Source organism: Neltuma alba, unplaced genomic scaffold (genome assembly GCF_004799145.2).
Source record: "Neltuma alba isolate B1F8T4 unplaced genomic scaffold, ASM479914v2 tig00012864_pilon, whole genome shotgun sequence".
Lineage (NCBI taxonomy): Eukaryota > Viridiplantae > Streptophyta > Magnoliopsida > Fabales > Fabaceae > Neltuma > Neltuma alba.
In genome coordinates, this window is record NW_021637245.1 from 1 (window position 1) to 17,980 (window position 17,980).

The 17,980-nt window shown below is 37.6% G+C and overlaps 3 protein-coding genes across 5 annotated transcripts; 2 read left to right on the plus strand and 1 right to left on the minus strand.

Annotated features, from left to right (window-relative positions):
- Window positions 1-2,778: 2,778 nt before the first annotated feature.
- Window positions 2,779-5,891, plus strand: LOC114731909 (beta-1,3-galactosyltransferase 7). Of its 2 annotated transcripts, none has more exons than XM_028919165.1 (11): window positions 2,779-2,975; window positions 3,129-3,225; window positions 3,320-3,378; window positions 3,471-3,694; window positions 3,784-3,847; window positions 4,405-4,477; window positions 4,565-4,685; window positions 4,770-4,857; window positions 4,938-5,063; window positions 5,389-5,498; window positions 5,592-5,891. In XM_028919165.1, exons 1-11 carry the CDS (start codon window positions 2,839-2,841, stop codon window positions 5,738-5,740), a joined length of 1,248 nt encoding a protein of 415 aa, XP_028774998.1. In that variant the 5' UTR covers window positions 2,779-2,838; the 3' UTR covers window positions 5,741-5,891. The 2 variants fall into 2 exon arrangements, with proteins under 2 accessions (XP_028774998.1, XP_028774999.1); XM_028919166.1 differs by having other exon boundaries at window positions 3,480-3,694.
- A 3,919-nt stretch (window positions 5,892-9,810) lies between these two features.
- On the plus strand, window positions 9,811-10,947 carry LOC114731948 (uncharacterized). Of its 2 annotated transcripts, XM_028919212.1 has the most exons (2): window positions 9,811-10,244; window positions 10,299-10,947. In XM_028919212.1, the coding sequence occupies exons 1-2, from the start codon at window positions 9,980-9,982 to the stop codon at window positions 10,655-10,657; spliced, it is 624 nt and encodes a 207-aa protein (XP_028775045.1). In that variant the 5' UTR covers window positions 9,811-9,979; the 3' UTR covers window positions 10,658-10,947. The 2 variants fall into 2 exon arrangements, with proteins under 2 accessions (XP_028775045.1, XP_028775044.1); XM_028919211.1 differs by having other exon boundaries at window positions 9,811-10,947.
- Window positions 10,948-12,107: 1,160 nt separating this feature from the next.
- On the minus strand, window positions 12,108-17,157 carry LOC114731947 (histone acetyltransferase of the MYST family 1-like). The gene is made up of 9 exons (XM_028919209.1): window positions 16,836-17,157; window positions 16,417-16,505; window positions 16,069-16,128; window positions 15,353-15,565; window positions 14,512-14,580; window positions 13,746-13,907; window positions 13,294-13,387; window positions 13,060-13,202; window positions 12,108-12,697 (listed from the first exon to the last, which is right to left on the minus strand). Exons 1-9 carry the CDS (start codon window positions 17,140-17,142, stop codon window positions 12,494-12,496), a joined length of 1,341 nt encoding a protein of 446 aa, XP_028775042.1. The 5' UTR covers window positions 17,143-17,157; the 3' UTR covers window positions 12,108-12,493.
- Window positions 17,158-17,980: the final 823 nt, after the last annotated feature.

The window sequence follows — 17,980 nt, forward strand, 5'->3', positions numbered from 1 at the left end:
TTAGTTTTTTTTATGAAATAATATTTACTTTTTCTAAGTATTTTAAAATGTTTTTTTCCTTTTAATTTTATCCTCATATTCTCTTTTCTTTTGATTTGTTTATTGTATCTTTTATTTGTTATCTTCATTAATAAAGACATATTTGAAAAAAAATACATACCTTATATATTTATTGTTTTAAGCTAATTTTAACTAATTTTTATAAATAAATTTTATCTTATATTTTAAACTAGAGGGGTTTTTTTAAATATTTAAATATTGATTTACTATGTCATGGAAAGCTAATTCTTTTCATTATACCCAGTCTTATTACTGTTTTAAAAAAAACGTAGTTGTAAAACTGTAAAAGTGTAAAGGGAGAAGGCAATTGGCCGTTGAGCGATTTATTTGCAACGAGTTGTAAAAACTTGAACTGAAGCTAAACAATTGGGGGGGGGGGGAGAATTTTGTAATGAATGAACACTTGGTTTAACTGTGGCTGTAAATGGCGCAAAACGTGTTTGTGCGCACTTCTTTTGACCAGACGCGTTAGACACAGCTATGCATTTTCGTCACAATTTGTGGACTTCCACGGATTAATTTCATAAACACAGAAAAAAATACTCATTAATCATAGGGCTGTGCAAAAATGCCCGGAACCCGATCTGTCTGGTCCAACCCGGTCCTGAAAAATACAACCCGATAACAAGACAAGACTAATTGGGCCATACTAAACTATCGGGTAAGACCGGGTTAAAGACTAATAGTTGACTCGGTCTAGGTAGTTTTTTTTTTTTTAAATATGTGGTTAATTAATTTAGTGTTTGCCTTAATTTGTTTCTCGTTTGTTTCTTTCTCTCTCCTTTTGCACAGTCATCGCTCATCCTTTTTTAACTGGAGAATAACTTTTCTTTCTCCATTGAAAATGGACCCAATAACGTGAATGAACGAACCCATTACCCGCCTCTGATGAACACCATCGATTCTTCTGCCATTAGTTTCCACCTCAGCTCGCCAACAAAAACCATCTTCAGTTCGCATCTTCCATTGTTGCCATCTACCGGTTCGCATCTTCCATTGCTATGACTATGATCTTCAAGTTCATATTAGTGTCTCCTATTTCATGTTTGCTATTTGGCCTTTCTTACATTTTTTTAGTTTCTTTTAAATGTGGGTACTTTTTTTCAGTTCTGATATATTATTTCTATAGCTAAAAATATGTAGTGATTTTTTTTAAAAAAATATAAATAGAAAAGCAACTTAGACCAGTCTGGTAACCCAATGGACCAAGTCCAACCCGGTCTTGGTCCCCGGTCTAACCACACTGGATCAGTTTCCGGACCAAAATTTTCAACCTGGTCATTTTTCAGACCAGACTTCAGCCTGGGGTGTAACCCGGTCCAACCCGGTCTTTGTACAGCCTTAATTAATCATGAGCTGGACGTTCAGCTGATACGAGACTCTTAATCATGTTCTAGAACTCTTAATCATGAGCTGGACGCTTAGGTGATATGGACCCAATCTTTCATGAGCTCGAAGCTCTGTTGGTAAACCCATAATCATATCTTATATTTAGAATTGATAATAGTATTAAATATCTCAACCTGCGTTTCATTGCTCCCTCGATTTCAAATTTGAAATGCTGGGACGAACAAAGACTTTTCAGGAGGCCCTACTTGAGGGGTTAGGCCACGGCATTGGCTAATGGCTATCAACGGCTGAGACGGGAAGCTCGCAAGAAATCACCTCCTTCCATTTTTCTTTTTCCTTCCAACTAATAAATTATTAATAATTGAGCAGCATCAAACTTGAAGTCGTCGACTTAAATGAGACTTTCATAGCCACCGTTCGCATTAGATTGTTTTGACACACAAGTATTTAGCTTCCGTCTACACGTAAAAGAAGTAGTGTTTTTATAGTGACTAGTGTCCTTTTATTAGAATAAATACTGTTTAATATACTATCAATTTATATACTTCCTCTAATTCAAAACATAAGCAAAACCTTATTTGAGGAGTTTATTTTTTATGAGATGATATTTATTTTTGTCTAAACATTTAATGAGTTTTTTTCTTCAATTTTACTTTCATATATTTTTTTCCTCTTTTATTCGTTGATTATCTCTTTTACTTATTTTCTCAATTGATAAGGGTATATTTGGAAAAACATACATGTCTTGCATTTTATTGTTTTAAGCTGATTTTAACTAATTTCTTAATAAAAATAAAATGGATAATTTTTATCTTATATTTTAAATCGGAGGGGAGTATTTTTAATAAAATTTAAATACTAATTCACCAAATTAGGAAGAACTAACTCTTTTCATTGTACCAGCCTTATTACTATAAAGAAAAACATAGCTCTAAAACTGTAGAAGTGTAGAGGGAGAAGGCAATTGGCTGTTGACCGATTTATTTGCATTTAGTTGTAAAAACTTGGAACTGAAGCTAAATAATGGAGGGGGAAAAAGAATTTTGTAATGAATGAACACTTGGTTTAACTGTAGCTGTAAATGGCACAAAACTTGGTGATGAAAATGAAGTTCTTCTTTCCTTATTTCTTGTCCTGATACGATGAGAATAATAAATAAATCAAAGACAGGTCAAATGTGTCCAATTATAACATACATCTAAACTTAAGGCGTGACTGGCGACAGACGCCATTGGAGAGAAGGCAATAAATGTCATAGGTAATCAGCTTTGTCTTGCCGAACCTTTGACGGTCTAGGGGAAAACTCGCTATGCTGAATCTATTTAATCCCGAATTTAACGGTAGTGATAACATGATCTCCAACTTGTGATAGGAGGTGTCAAGACTCATTCCTTTTCTTTCTGACATTCCCCTCCCTCTCTCATTTTGATGACCTCTCTGAAACAGACCCATAGCTCGATTCAGAACTGGAAAATGAAGTATCGCAACTCCAATAAGGTTGCTGCCAAATGGGTTCCCATTTTCTCGGTCGTTTCGTTCCTCCTGGGCATGCTCATCGCAAGCAGGTCTCTTCCTCGCTCTGGATCTCAATTACTTTGATCTTTCCGTTTTTGTTTTTGAGCAAGAAAAAGAAAACAATTTAAAACTTGGGAATCAGCTTGCTTTTCATATTTCACTTGTATGAACTCTGTTGTGACTGGAAATGGCGGTTGCTGCAGGATATGGGAACCAACTGAATCAAACGGCCAGCTTGTTTCGCTGCGTCGGAATAATAAAGAACTGCAAGTCGTCTCCAAGGAGTCTACTGCTGAAAAGGCATTTTTTTGCCTCTGTTTTTTCAATTGCATTTCTAAAAGCGTTTGATTCTTTTCTTTGATTCTGAAATCTCTGGGTTTTGTTGCTATATCAGAAGCCGGTGCCAAATCAGGATGTAATAACCGAAGTTTACAAAACCCACGAAGCTATTCAGTGAGTGCTGGCTTGAATCTAATTCCATTTCGCTAGATTTGTCTGCAGTGGCGATTGTAGTTGAATATTTACTGTTGTTTGATTCTTCGGAGGCATGCCAGATCTCTGGACAAACAAGTTTCCATGCTTCAAATGGAATTAGCAGCAGCTAGGAGTTCTCGAGAAATGGGGGTCTCAGATGGCTCTGGGGCGACCACCTCTGATAAATCTACGGAAGCAGCTCCCAGGAAGAAGGCGTTTATAGTGATTGGCATAAACACAGCTTTCAGTAGCAGGAAGCGGAGAGATTCAGTTAGGGAGACTTGGATGCCACAAGGTAACGAATTTGTTGTGGAAAGATGATTTTATTTGCAAGTGATGAATTGATTACTTATGGAAGTTTGGTTTTGCTCATACTTTGGTCAGGGGAACAGCTCCTTCGATTGGAACGTGAGAAGGGAATTATCATCAGATTTATGATCGGCCACAGGTAATTTACTGGGATGATTCTGGCTGCAAAGCTTTATCCATTAACCATATGATCACTTAACTCAGGATAGAATTACGCATTTTCGTAACTGATACTGATCACCGATCACTAGTGTTTAAAGTGTCGGCTGCAAGCTCGTTGAAACCCATTTTCGATCTGCCTGTTAACTGTAAATGGCCAAATGCTATTGACGGCAAGTGTTCTTGAAGTTGCTTCTTTCCTTGAAGTCTACACTGTCATTTCTTATATGCTCTTTATGCTCCAGCCATTTAAGATCACTTCATTTTTCTGGTTATTTCACATATTCCTTTACTCTGACAGCCAATGTTTAGCTAAATCAGGAAATTCTCCAAATTTAGGCGTTAAAAGAATTAGAGATTTGGGGATATTTTAAAAAATCTTGTTTAATGAAAGAGAACAGCTGGGAAAAACTATTTTTGGATTCTGGGTATGATAGGCTCAATTATCACATAACTCAATACTTATTTATCTGAGATAATGGGCTGCAAACCACAACATTATGGAACTGACATGATGGATGTTTACGGTTGTCTCAGTGCAACTTCCAACAGTATTCTTGATCGAGCGATTGATTCAGAGGATGCCCAGCACCATGACTTCCTTCGGCTGGTAAGAAAGTTCATAAGATTTGTTTAGGTGAGGATGATCCGGGATATCTGGCAGGGATCATAATCTTGATTACAAATTGTCATGTAGGAACATGTCGAAGGGTATCATGAACTGTCTGCAAAGACAAAGACTTTCTTCTCTACTGCAGTTGCTAAATGGGATGCAGATTTTTATGTCAAGGTGGATGACGATGTCCATGTCAACTTAGGTATACACTGTCTCAGGACTCTCAAATTCTTTCTTGAGTTTCCTGTTATCCTCACAAGTAAGGTTTTATTGTGATGCTAATTAGGTGTCTTGGCATCAACTCTTGCTCGTCATCGTTCAAAACCAAGAGTCTATATCGGGTGTATGAAATCTGGACCTGTTCTTTCCCGAAAGTAAGTCCACTTAACCATTTTTTTCTGTGTCCCGTGTAATGGAATGGTTTCATCTTAGGAATCTGTTTTCATACTTCTAGGGATGTCAAGTATCACGAGCCTGAGTTCTGGAAGTTTGGAGAAGAAGGGAACAAATACTTCCGCCATGCCACTGGACAGATATACGCACTTTCTAAGGATCTGGCTACCTACATCTCCATTAACCAGTAAGGATAGAACTTTCCATTGAGTAATTAATTACTATCCACTGATCGCCAAGCAATACATGCGTACTTTTTGGTTGATATTTAGCAATCAGTTTAATAGTTTAGCATTTCACGGCTGAACTGGATTTGCTGGAATGTGGGGTTTAGCTTGAAAAGCAAACAAATTATTCTGCATTACTAGGTTAAATTCTTCAACAAGATGGGTACATAATATTTACTGACATGTATATACTAAGCCCATTCCCTCATGCGGCATACAAGTAATAGGCTTTGGTGATGTATATCTGGCATAGAATAATGATGGAAGTGCAAATTGTGAGTGCAGGCCAATATTACACAAGTATGCTAATGAAGACGTCTCGCTTGGGGCATGGTTCATTGGTCTCGAAGTTGAGCACATTGATGACCGCAGTATGTGCTGTGGGACTCCGCCAGGTAAGTTAGATGTATCTGATTATTTCAGCTCTCAAGAACTACCAAAGGTTCTTCTGGGTGTGGATCTCATATAGGATTAATGCTTTTGTATAGACTGTGAGTGGAAGGCGCAGGCAGGCAACACATGCGTTGCTTCATTTGATTGGAGCTGCAGTGGAATCTGCAAATCAGTGGAGAAGATTAAATATGTCCACCAAAAATGTGGTGAAGGGGAAGGAGCTATTTGGAGTGCTTTATCTTAAACTGATTCCATCAAAGGGTTTTGCGTGGTTGGAAGAAGGATTAATTGTTCGTTTGACTCTGGAACTAACAAGGCCATTTTGAGGCAGGAATCCAACCAAATATATAGAAATGAAAATTTTACCCCCAACTAAGGCTGGTTGATTATTTTCATTGAAGCTGTTCGTTCAAGTCTGGAATTGAACGGCATGACTATGAATTTACAGATCTGTTCATACCTTCTGTCTTGCTCTTGGAAGTCGGCGGATATGGATAGGCCTCTTCTTCTTTTTTTTTTGAAATTCTCTTTCTCGTCTTATATTTGTTTCTCTTTATGGTTAAATTTGTTTTATTTATCGACATTCCTCTTCGTAGATGTGACTTTTGTTCTTTGTAATGATAATCAATGTATTAATTGTTTCACCAATAAGTTTCAATGGGACAAAATAATTTATATGTAATTGATGTCAAAAGGCTTCACAATTGAGACTCAAATGTTCACATCAAAGAGAACATGCAGGTGCATTATACCTTCATTGTCCCGGGAAAAAAAAATCTATGAATCTGTTTTTAATAAGAACTGTTATAAAGTTATATTTTATAGTTATTAAGTAGTTGAACGATATCTTGAGAATCTTTCGTTGTTACCAATCTCATCTTAGTATTATCGTTAGTTTAGTTATGTCCCAATCTATTGCCGTCAGTTTAAGTGGCAGTTATTTACCTCCGTTTCTGCTCCACTACCGAATGATATAAAACTAAATTGTCGACTTCTCTGAAAAGATGAGTTTTGATTCAACTGTTATTCAACCAGTAAACTCTCCGGCCGAAGCATCGTCATTGTTGAGTTTACAGCTTCACATTTGCAATCATTCATTTGGATCATTGATATCTGTTATTGAGTTTGATGGTTATATTCTCGATAGGCCATCCGGAAAGAGTTTGAATTGTTCGTTTATACAGGAAAAAGAGATTACATAAGAGGCTTCGGTTTCAAGAAACCTTTAAAACAGGTTGGTTGTGTCAGGCTCCAGGAGAGACTCCCAGAGAGAGATCCGTGTGCGTCCGGAATGGGTTGATGAATTTCTTCCTGTCCTAAATTTTCTTTTTGTTGTTTTGGAAAATTCTTCCCATTATGTTACTGCAAATGTAACATCATCATTCTATGATAATTAAATAGTAGTTGCATAATTTGTGAGTCAGAATTAACCGTTTTAATGCGCAATCTCGTATCTTGTCAGTTTGTGCTGTGCTGTCGGTTTGTCCAAACCCAAGTGTTATCAACTTACCATAAATGGAAGTTACAAGCAGTGAATGACCTGCTTTCATATTTCCTGTTAAAGCCCGTACGATTTATGAAGCTGAGTTTTAGATTGACCAGGAATCTGCACATGCTCTGTTTTCTGGGCTTCCAACAGATTTGCGAGATCCCTCTACTCTCTCAATCAGAAACTTTTAAGCACAAGAAAACAAAGGTGACCATGCCTTACAAACTACATCATCTGAAGCAAAATCTGATTAACAGCCATCAATGAACTAACCATGTTCCATCACAGAGAGTTTTGTTTTAATATCTACACTTCGAATTTTGTTGGGAAATGAGAACAGCACTTCCATACACAGCCTTGTGTATGCTCTTTGTGACAACTTAAAAGGTGATAACAAACACCACCGCCATAGCTTCGTCTCCTTCCTTTTAAATTCTTTTCACAAGTTTTATTCCCTTAACAAATAATGCTGGTTATGGAACCCCACCAGTCGCCGCCTTCTCTGTGCAACTCAATTCGTTAGTTAAGCTTCTGGTGCCTAAACCCTACCACCTCGGAACTTTCTATCACACACAAGCATGCCATCCTTCGGCAATAATATGCTCGTGGAGCTTCCCCTTCACTCTTAAATCATTCTCTCTTTTTCACCACTTTACTGTGCTTTTTCCACGCTTCTTTGTGTGCGCCTTTTGGCTTCTTTACAGGATCGACGACTAGGCGGATAAGTTTTTAGTTTTCTTAACAAAATCCTATTCTGATAATTTTCTGCCTTAGGTACTCTATACGGTGATTCCCAACACATGAGTGGTTTTTCCTGAGATTTCTTGACGCAACAGCAAACAATTCATGTGAGACTTCAGAACCCACCTAATAAAACCATAGGGATATGACGGAAGTGATGTTAATTAGAAAAGGTTATTTGCATTTTCTGTGGGACACCAAATAATGAAGGCATTGCCGTTAATCCAATTCATTATTGGATGACACACAACAAATTACGCTGTGGGAGGTCCAATCCTACATGGGAGGTGTTCGCTGAATTTATAAGCCTAAGAACCAAACATGCGAGAGGATACCAAAAGGAGCCGCCACGCGCCTCCCACATGCCCACAATCAATGGCTGTCGGCCGCAAACAAACTCATCATCATATATAATCGATTTTTGTCGCACGTGATGTGCATGTGATTGGTTCCCCATTCTGGCTTCACCAAATTATTCAATGTCAGCCCCGCTAAACATGTTCCGTCCCCTTTTCCTCGGGGGAATTGTGTATACCTTATAAAATGGAAAAAAAGCAAAAAATTACTTGGCACGACATAGTGCCTGGGCTTAAAGATCTCTGTTTAACTTTGACCCGAGTTTTATTCATGTAGTGTGTCAATAATTAAGCAAACAACATTTTCTAAAGGATTTCTAAGGAAAAGTTTCAAAAAAATACTTTTAAAATTTTAAAATCCTAAATTAGGAATGACTATAAAAATATATTGTCACTTACTCTTTAAATGTTGTTGTTGTTATTAAATTGTAGTGAATAAGACTGACTTAAAATTTTAAAATTTAAATTTTTTTTTAGATTCTCCCTATTTTTAATTGTGAGAAAATCATTTTGACAAAAAAATTTTTAAAAAAAAGGGAAAACTGAGAAAATGATGGTCAAAAGTCCAAAAGTCTAAACCGTTACATGGGGTTAAGGTGGGAGTAAGTGGCGTAAGTGAGACACGTGCATTGTGTGCGACAAATGAATGATGGCCCCACTCCCTCAAAACACGCTATTTTGACGCCGCCGTAATTTAATTCCCGCGGATCGCACTGGAAGCCGAGTTTAGACAAGGCGTCTTTTAAAGAAATAAATTGTACAGGCCACTAACCACTAAATCACATCCTACCTTCTATTTTTAATATAAGGATTGGTTGATTAATTTAAATACATTAAAAAATTTAATTAATTTAATTATTTATAATAAATGGATATTTTTTTTAAAAAATATCTTTACTAATCAAATATAATAACTAGAACTATCATATTATAAGAACTATCTTAAAAAAATAGATAAATATAAAAAACAAAATAAATTAAAATCTTATATTTAGAACCAAAGTAAAAATTAAATGAGATCTTATACTAATATTAAAAATAAAAAATAGTATTAATTATATTGCTTTAAAATTGTGCGTAGAAAAAGACTCTCGCAACAAAAATGTTCTTGCAACCCATTATTAATTATTATTTTTTTGGCCTGAAACCCATCATTAATTATTGACTCTTTTGTTTAGGAAAAGGCAAATAATATGATTTGTATGATTAGACAGGGAATATGATGAGGCAGAGGTTTTCCGTTTTGGCGGATAACAGGGCATGGTTATATTGCCAAGGCCGCTGTTCGTAATTGATGTCTTTGACTCCTTTGACTTCCCGGAAACCTCATTCCCAGATGTTGGTAGTTGCAGTTTGGACTAATATTAAAATGAGTAAAATTTAACAAAGGAAAAATATGTCATTGCAGTAATCGAGTAAAGGATTATGAACAAGAGATTTATGGAGCAACATGTGCAGAAGTTTGAAGCATGATCATCTGGTTGTTGGGACAAACTAAAGGATGATTCAAATCTCTCATGAATGTATTCAACTAAATCTTGTCTGCGCTAAACTCCAATAATATAATAAACCAGTGAATCAACCAAGTGGTCCTGCCCGCTTCTCTTCCGTCTTCTCTCCGTGCTCAAGCCTTCTAATGCACTCCTCCTTTTCCAACGATCATTTTTCTCCTTTCCTTATCATTCCCCCACATGACCAAGTAAAACTTCACCATCTACTTCATCAATCTTGACAAACTCAAAAACCTCTCCCACTATACCAGGTAAACTCCGAAATGACTTCGTCTTTCTTGTCCTTATCTTGATCCTTCTCATCAGTTTCCTTCCTGCTCACCCTCTCTGTTCTTCTACTCTCGCTTTGATCTTTCACTCTGAAATTTTGGGAACTGAGGAACGGTATGGCTGATTATCAGCATCGTCGTCATGATCACTACCACAAGTTTCATCATCATCAGACAGGCAGATTCATGCCGATGCTCTGTTCGAGGCCGTCCATGCTCGAAGATGTGACTGTTCCACGGTGGAGGAACCGGACGGCGTCGTTGTCGGACGATCCCTTGTCCCCTAGAATCGGCTGTATGGGTCAAGTGAAGAGGAACAACAAAGTAGTTGGGTTACCTACTACCTCGCAATCGCGTGGGTTCATCAGCCTCAACAGTAAATGTAACGTCTCGTCATCAACGCAATCGCGTGGGCTCATCAGCCTCACCAGTAAAGGTAACGTCTCGTCATCAACGCCCTTCTCTGCTCTGGTCAAGTATTCCAAACTCGGAAAGATTTTCTACGCCAAGAATCTAAGCACTAACACACCTGATACTGCTCACACGGCGACAAGTTGTGGTGGTAAGCGCAGAGATTTGGCAAGGAATGATAGGAATAGAGGCGAGAGTTGTGTTACTGTAAGTATTGAAGAGATGGACCCTCCATTGCCGGTGGTAAAGCGAGCACAGAAATCGGAGGCAGAAAGGGGAGCGGAAAGTCTTTGGAAAAGGAGATCAGGTGGGGTTGCCCTAAGAACTCTTCAGCTTCAACACATTCATCATCCGAGGCATCTTCTACAGCCTACTAGTGTATGATTAAATGCGATTTTTTTTTTGATCGAGTGGGATTTTTTTCTAAACATAAAGTAAATGATTTTGGTGCTCAACTTCTAGTTTGAAAGAGTTTCTTCGTTGAATTAGTACCTGCGTCATGGTGACTCAGCTCTACTAGGTCATAGATCGAGGCTCTTGAACCCAGGTTAACCAGAAAACTCAATGGGTAAATGGCAAGCTTTGCACCACAAGGTCAACTTTTAGTCCCTGTTTAAGTGACGAGCTTTGTACCGAGAATGTAGTAAAATGGATCTGTTTTCTGGACATAGAAATGGGGATCTCGAAAATGCTTTATGGAGGAAATTGTAGAAATCGTTAGAAGCGTCACTGTTTCATGGAAATTAGAAGTGAAAGCCGTTTGTTATGCGGAAAAGTGAGCAGTTTAACCCTTAGAGGGCGCAATGTTCAGATAAAATCATAGACGTCGGAAATCTGCGCGAACTGATGGGTGATGAAATTTTACACATATTTCTAAACATTCATGGATTGAAAACTTAAAACTGTTGAAAACTCGTTGAAGAGTAACCCCAGAATATTGTTCACCCAACATCATGCGTGCTTTAGTGAATACGAGTGTGTGGCGAAGAAAATTCAACAGCTGAACATTTCCTATAAACATGTTTCATCTCTTCTTTGTTTCTTGCTTTTTTTTGTTTGGGGGGGGGGGAGAGGAGCAAATGGGAGCCAAGGCCAATACAGCAATTTCCTTGGGAACATTGTTAACGGTTAGCCCGTACAGCTCCCAATTTGATGAATCATGTGCTCACGTTTATATTATTTGCAAGATCCTTGTTTATGCACGGTTTATATTGTTAACGGTTAGCCCGTACAGCTCCCAATTTGATGAATCATGTGCTCACGCTTATATTATTTGCAAGATCCTTGTTTATGCACCGTTTTATAAAGTATTGCCAAACATGAGAAAATCACTTTGATTGAGAGGCATTTGGATTAGTTTTCTTAAAAATAATTTTACAGAATATAAAATAAATTTGTGAAAGTAGTTTTATCTACACTCAAAAAAAATATGGGAGAGAATCATCGTCAGAAGTCCAAAACTCTGTGGAAGGTTGGGTATGAGCCGGCAAGTTCACGCATGTTCTGCGCGGCAAGACACGAATGATGGGCCCCACGAACCCACCCCTTTCCGTACACATGCTTTGACACGGGGGCGTCTTCACGTTTTAATAGCCCCCATACATAGTTCACGAGCTGTAAATTACTCGTAGCATCGTTTTTTTATAAACACAAACAACGTTTGATAATTAAAAACCGCTTAGAATGGATTATAAATACTTTTTAATCATAATTTATGAAATGCAAAATAAACGTGAAAGTTTTATCTACGCTTACATAAAACGTGATTTTAAATAATTTCAATTGTAATGTCAGACAAGGGCTAACGCAATGTCACAATTGAATGGCCATGATATTATGGAAATTACGCGCCGCGCCAGAAATCATAGTATTCACAAATCATCATACATAATACATATACACAAGGGGACTCGCCTATTCACTACCAACATGAGTAGACTCGACGGCATGTGCTCAGGCCAGCTCTGCCGTCCCGGCCAAACCAGCTCAAGTCCACAACGTTGGGCATGAGAAACAAAATGGGCACGATGAGAAGCAACTACGAAGGTCTTTTGATTTTCCTTTCAAGGGATAGGGATTATTAAACTTCCTGTGCTAATTCAAGTACATAACAAACCTTTTTTATGCTAATACATACATATTTAACAACTCTAACCTAGAATCTGTATTCATACAAGCTCAAGTTACATTAGTATAAGTGTCTCTGATGATTTGTCACCATCACCCCTGTTCTTTATAAGGAGTCCAGATCAATTTGCTAACATCAACCTCCAGACCGCCTCTTCCAGCAGCTTTCAGATGGCGATCCAACACTTTCGGATCTGCACATATAACATGCTGTCCTTTCCTGTATTGGATCAATTCTAGGCTCTGAAGGGTAGTCAATATGTCTTCAGCTTTGATGGCTGTCATGTCACTCAGCTCCTGTGGAAAAGTATCCGATTCAGTAGCATAGCCTTTGTATTTATCATGAGCATGCGCAATATCAGATAAATAATGTCGTAAATTAATCAATAATTCAATATCTTTCGCTCCTTATGATTTTTCAGCATTATAAGTGATTGAGTTTGGAGATCACTCAACGATAGCCACCTTATAAGAGGAATTCAATGCCGCATCGTAAACAACCAACGTTATAGAAAAATCAATCCCTTGAAAGAACTCTATTTTCAGAAAACATCTTGACTTCATAATTGCTTGATTTCTTTAATAGAAATAACTGACTCACTTTTTGAGCAAAGAAAGTAATAGGTATATCCCGTGAAAGAAATGCAAAGGATGCTTACCTTGATAGATATATTACCCTTATGCTTCTTCAAGATGTCCAACAGAACCCTGGTCCAATATCCTCGGTAGCTCAGCAGCCCAAGGTCAGAAAGGGGTCTTTCAGGTGTGCCAACTTTTCCCTCCTTCTTAGAAAGTTCATATGCTGCTCCATGTTTGAAATAATAACGGATTTTGCTCATACAAGACTAAAACAAATAGATAGGACCCAATATCCAAAGAGATATAGAGCTTACAGAATGCTATTAGAAATTTGCCATAGCCTTTCCTCTGGTAGGGTGGAAGGGTGAGGATACACGCCAAATTATAAGATTCCTCTGAATGTTTTTCCTTCATGATTAAACGTAGTAACAAGTATTAATAAAGTTAGACTGAAAAATACTAACCAATAAGTATGACAACAGTAGTAAGAAAACAGGTGAGAGTTAGGAGCTTCAGGTCACAAAACTATTTGCACTGCCTATCTATGAATAACTTGGACGGGCAGTTATTTTATTAAATAAATAACTAAATAGGGAGCTAAACTACATGATAAATGACCCGTGTTCTTGTAAAGTTTTAAAAAGTCCATATTCGGTATATTAGGGCAGACAAAGTAGATGGTCCAAAAGTCATTGGAAGGTCGAATATGAAATTGAAACATCCCCATTCAAAACCAAAGCAAGTGACAACAAAGCAATAGCATTACCTTGGAAAAATAGCCAACCATATGGCATCCTCGATCATCACATTCACACAAAACATAGAACAGAAACAAGTCCACATCATAATAGAGGGTCTTGTGATCAAGAAACAATTTTGCCAGGTAACAGAGATTCTGCCCATAAATCTTGTTCTTTTTGCCATCGACCTGTTTTACAGACAAGTAATAGTTGAAGGCAGCCACAAAATGCAAACAAGAAAGTTTCAAATGAAAAAACAATAAACACGCATGCCTGTACCCACACAGAGACAGCGTAAGATAGGAGAATACTATATTTAGTTTATAGTTAGTAATTGACTGGTAAATGATTGCATGGTGTCCTTCTTTACCATTGAAATGAGGTGTATCAGCAAATAAATTAACAAGAAAAATTCAACGTCAGGCAATGATTAAGTAGAATCACATTAAAATGAATCAAAGATAAAATTTCACTGAGAGATCAATACATAAATTGAACTGTTGTAGATCTCATCTCATGGAAACGGAAAAAAGAGAAAAGGGCAGAGGGAGAAAAATAAGTCCAATGGTGATTGTAATACACAGGAAGCCCTTCAACAGCAGAGATCAACAAAGCCTTAAAAATTATCAGAGAAACGAGGCTGAGAGAAAAAAGAATCTTTGAAATCAATTGCCAGAAACACAATCGAATATTGGTTATTAACTAGTAATAACAATCAATTGCCAGAAACAAGATAAAATAATGACTATTAACTAGTAATAGCAAAGCCACATAAGCATGATAAAAATATACCTCAAACATTGACAGAGTACCACTTCTATATATCTCATCACCAGGGGGGTGCTTAAGGTCACACTTCCTCTGCATGAACAAGGAGCAGAGAAAAGGTATATAAGATAGTTCAGGTCAAGTACGTAAACCTAAAACTTACTTCTTAAAGGGGATAAGTATGCAGGGAAGGGGGGGCAGGTTTCAGGAAAAAAATTCCAACTAAAAACAAGGATATGAAAACCAAATAAATTGAAAATCTAAAAATTAAAATTTCATAAAATAGAATGGACTTTAAATGTGAAGCGAAAATGTTTTAACTAAATCTTTCAAAAGTTTTCTAAGGATGCATCCCAACTAAACATTAAATGTGGCATCACCTTTAAAAACCTCCAAATGTTCAGGCAAATATTAACATGGGCGTGCACAATTGTATGTATTGGGATGCTTTTCTTTTCTTTTCCACTCATTTTTTCTTTCCGTGCACAAAAAAAAAAAAAATCAACACCTGAATGAGATTAAATTTTAACAGTTGCTGTGGCTCCTCAGAAGGTAGAAAGTGGGTTATAATGGTGCAGAGATAACACACCTTATGTTGATTTTCCTTTTTTGGAATTCAATAAGCACCATAAATTTCTTCTATAAGACGGTGCTGATAAGAATACATGTAACTAAACAACAGTTGAAGCAAACTACACATCCTAAAAAGAAAACAGAGACCGCCAAGCAGAAGAGAAAAGAAATTATTCAAACTAATCAGATGTGTACTCCTCTCGAAAAAAGCAAGGTGAACCAAAGAACACCCGCTCCATAAAGAAAAGAAATATAAAAGGAAAACGGAAGCAGTATTTGAGGCACAGCTTACCATATGCCTCTGAAGCTGTTCTTTGAGCTTCATGAAATTGAGGCAAAATTCACAGAAGTACAGCTTCACACAGTCATTATATTCTGGTGGGAATGGGGAGAAGTACCAAGTCTCAATCTCATATCTTCCAAGCTCAATAGTGGCTATATTTTTCACTTTTGTAAATTCCTCATGCTCTCGCAAGCTAGCAGCATCCAGTTCCTCATGCCCCTCCTATAATGAAGCAATACAAAATCTGTGACAAAGCTAGCAGAGCAGCAACTGCATAGTTTGACCAAAATATGCAGATTAGCCTAATAAAATGCATGTGATCGAGCATGCAGAGATTGTCATAGCAGAATGCAATTATCAGCATGAAAATTTAGTGCAGCTTTAACTTGATTTTAATAAAATTGACCATGCAGTAAATATCACCAAACTACATGCTTCATCAGACTTCATGAGTCAGTTTCTCTCTGAAAACCACACAAAACCAAATAAAAAAATAAGTAATAATATTTTTCTCTTTGCTTGTGAAGTGGCTTTCGTTTTTGAAAGGTCGTGATATAGTTCAGTTCCTTTTATAGTACTGCTCATCCATATAAGCAGCTTAGCACAGAAAAATGCATATTTCACGTATAAATTTGTTCAAATGTAAGAGCTGGTACGGTTGCAGAACTAACTATATACATTTCCAAGCATGCAATTGATCAGGAAATGAGATGAGAACTCAATACCTCTACATGTGTTTCATCAATCTTCCGCTTTTGGTGGCGTGTCATCTTCAAGCTTGTCACCTAGGAATTTACAAATGCAATATTCTAAATGAGAGGTAGACGGTATTAGCATAAAAGATGGCCAGCCCATGTGACAGCAGGTACGTATAAATCATTCCAAGCTACCAATAAATGGAGGAATAGTTCTTGCTAACCATATCTACCCAAACTTGAAAGCAAGGAAAGGGAATAATTTGTTTTCATAGAATAAGTAAATTTCAATAAAAATACCCCAAGTTCCATATGCAAATTCTACCAAACCGCGGGATTTGGAAAAGCAGAGCTATTTGGCCAAAATATAACTATTACCTTATCCTCCACTTTCTCATCAACAACAGCCTCCACTGAATCAAGGTCAAGTTGTTCTAGCTTCACCCACTCGTCAAGCCTCCTATTAACTGTCAATAAGAGAAAGCTAAAAAAATCAGAGACTAATACGATAGCTCACAATTGCAATTAATTAGAACTTCTACCAAAGGCAAACAGATACGAAATGACAAGAAGATAGTAGGCTCAAAACTGTTGACATGAAGTGATAATCAGAAAACTATTATGAAACAGGTATACCAAGCATCAAGTTCACAGATATCAATCAAGTAACTATTATGCTACGGAACCCGTTTTCATAACTTCAAAACCTGAACCGACTCGCTCAGCCACCCCATAACGAAAACCCTAACCATTCAAAGTCGGGCGACATCAAGGCTCCGATAAACTGAAGGTCTTACATTCAGTGTAATGGACGTAGTACTCATAATCATTGGGGTCACCGGTTGGCATCTTGCGGCGTTCAATGACCTTTACAGGGTGAAACTTTCCGTCCCTCCATCGGCACAAGACCCTAGTACCAACCTCCAGGGGAAGTAAACCCATCCTACGCCTCTTCGACGGATCGGATTCCATCGGCTTCTCCGACGCCATTTCGACGTCCCCCGTGGGCTGCAAGGGTACCTCATCGGCAGCGGGAGTTTTGCCGCCGCCGGCGACAGGTGCAGTCCCGTTTTCCGTGCTTGAGGGTGTCTCCAGCGAGCCCATTTTAGAGTCCCGATTTTCAGAGGATCCTGATCCTAGTTTAAACGGGGCTGCCAGGGCTAGGACAAAGAATACAGGCACATGACTGGACTAGCCCATTGAATCCCGCAGCCCAATTCATTTTTGGGCCCAAACCCTCAAAGACTTCGGGACCTCTAATTTGGGAACCAAAAAGAAAAGAAACGCGCAGAAGAGGCGAGGGTCACGTCCCGATAACGTGTCTTGTTCTGAAAATCATGAGCAGCTGCTGAGCATAGATACACATCTTTTTTCTGAGCTGAAAAACATGGATGTACAACAGATACACACACATATAAAAAGGAGAATGAATGTCATTATTCATTGATAGTATGGTGCCATGTATAGCATCATGAATAGTTATAGCGGTTCTTCAAATTATATTCTTATGTGGGCATAAATTCAGGTGCCCTTTATCTCTGTTTTTTTTCCTTTTCTTTTGAATGATTAAAATTATTATCACCCCCCAAGGCTTTGATACTAAGGAAATGCGGAAACGGAATGGGACGCTAGCTACCAGCCAAAAAAATTCAGATGAGTTAAGTTCGAGAAGCTTACTAGGACCAGCACATGCTTTGAAGCTTAAAAGTGCTTATAGAAGTATTTACAGATTGTTTACAAACAACATTCTCATATCAATAGTAAGATTCAAACTCATGATTTTATGAGTTATAAACCGACTCCTTGCCAACTTAATCAACTCTTGTTGGTAAAAGAAAATAAGGCCTATAAATAACATGTGAATAAAGCTCTTTGGGTTTATCTTAACATTTAATACATTTTTTCTAATTTTTCCCTTAATTATTTCTTTTCTTTCTTTTGT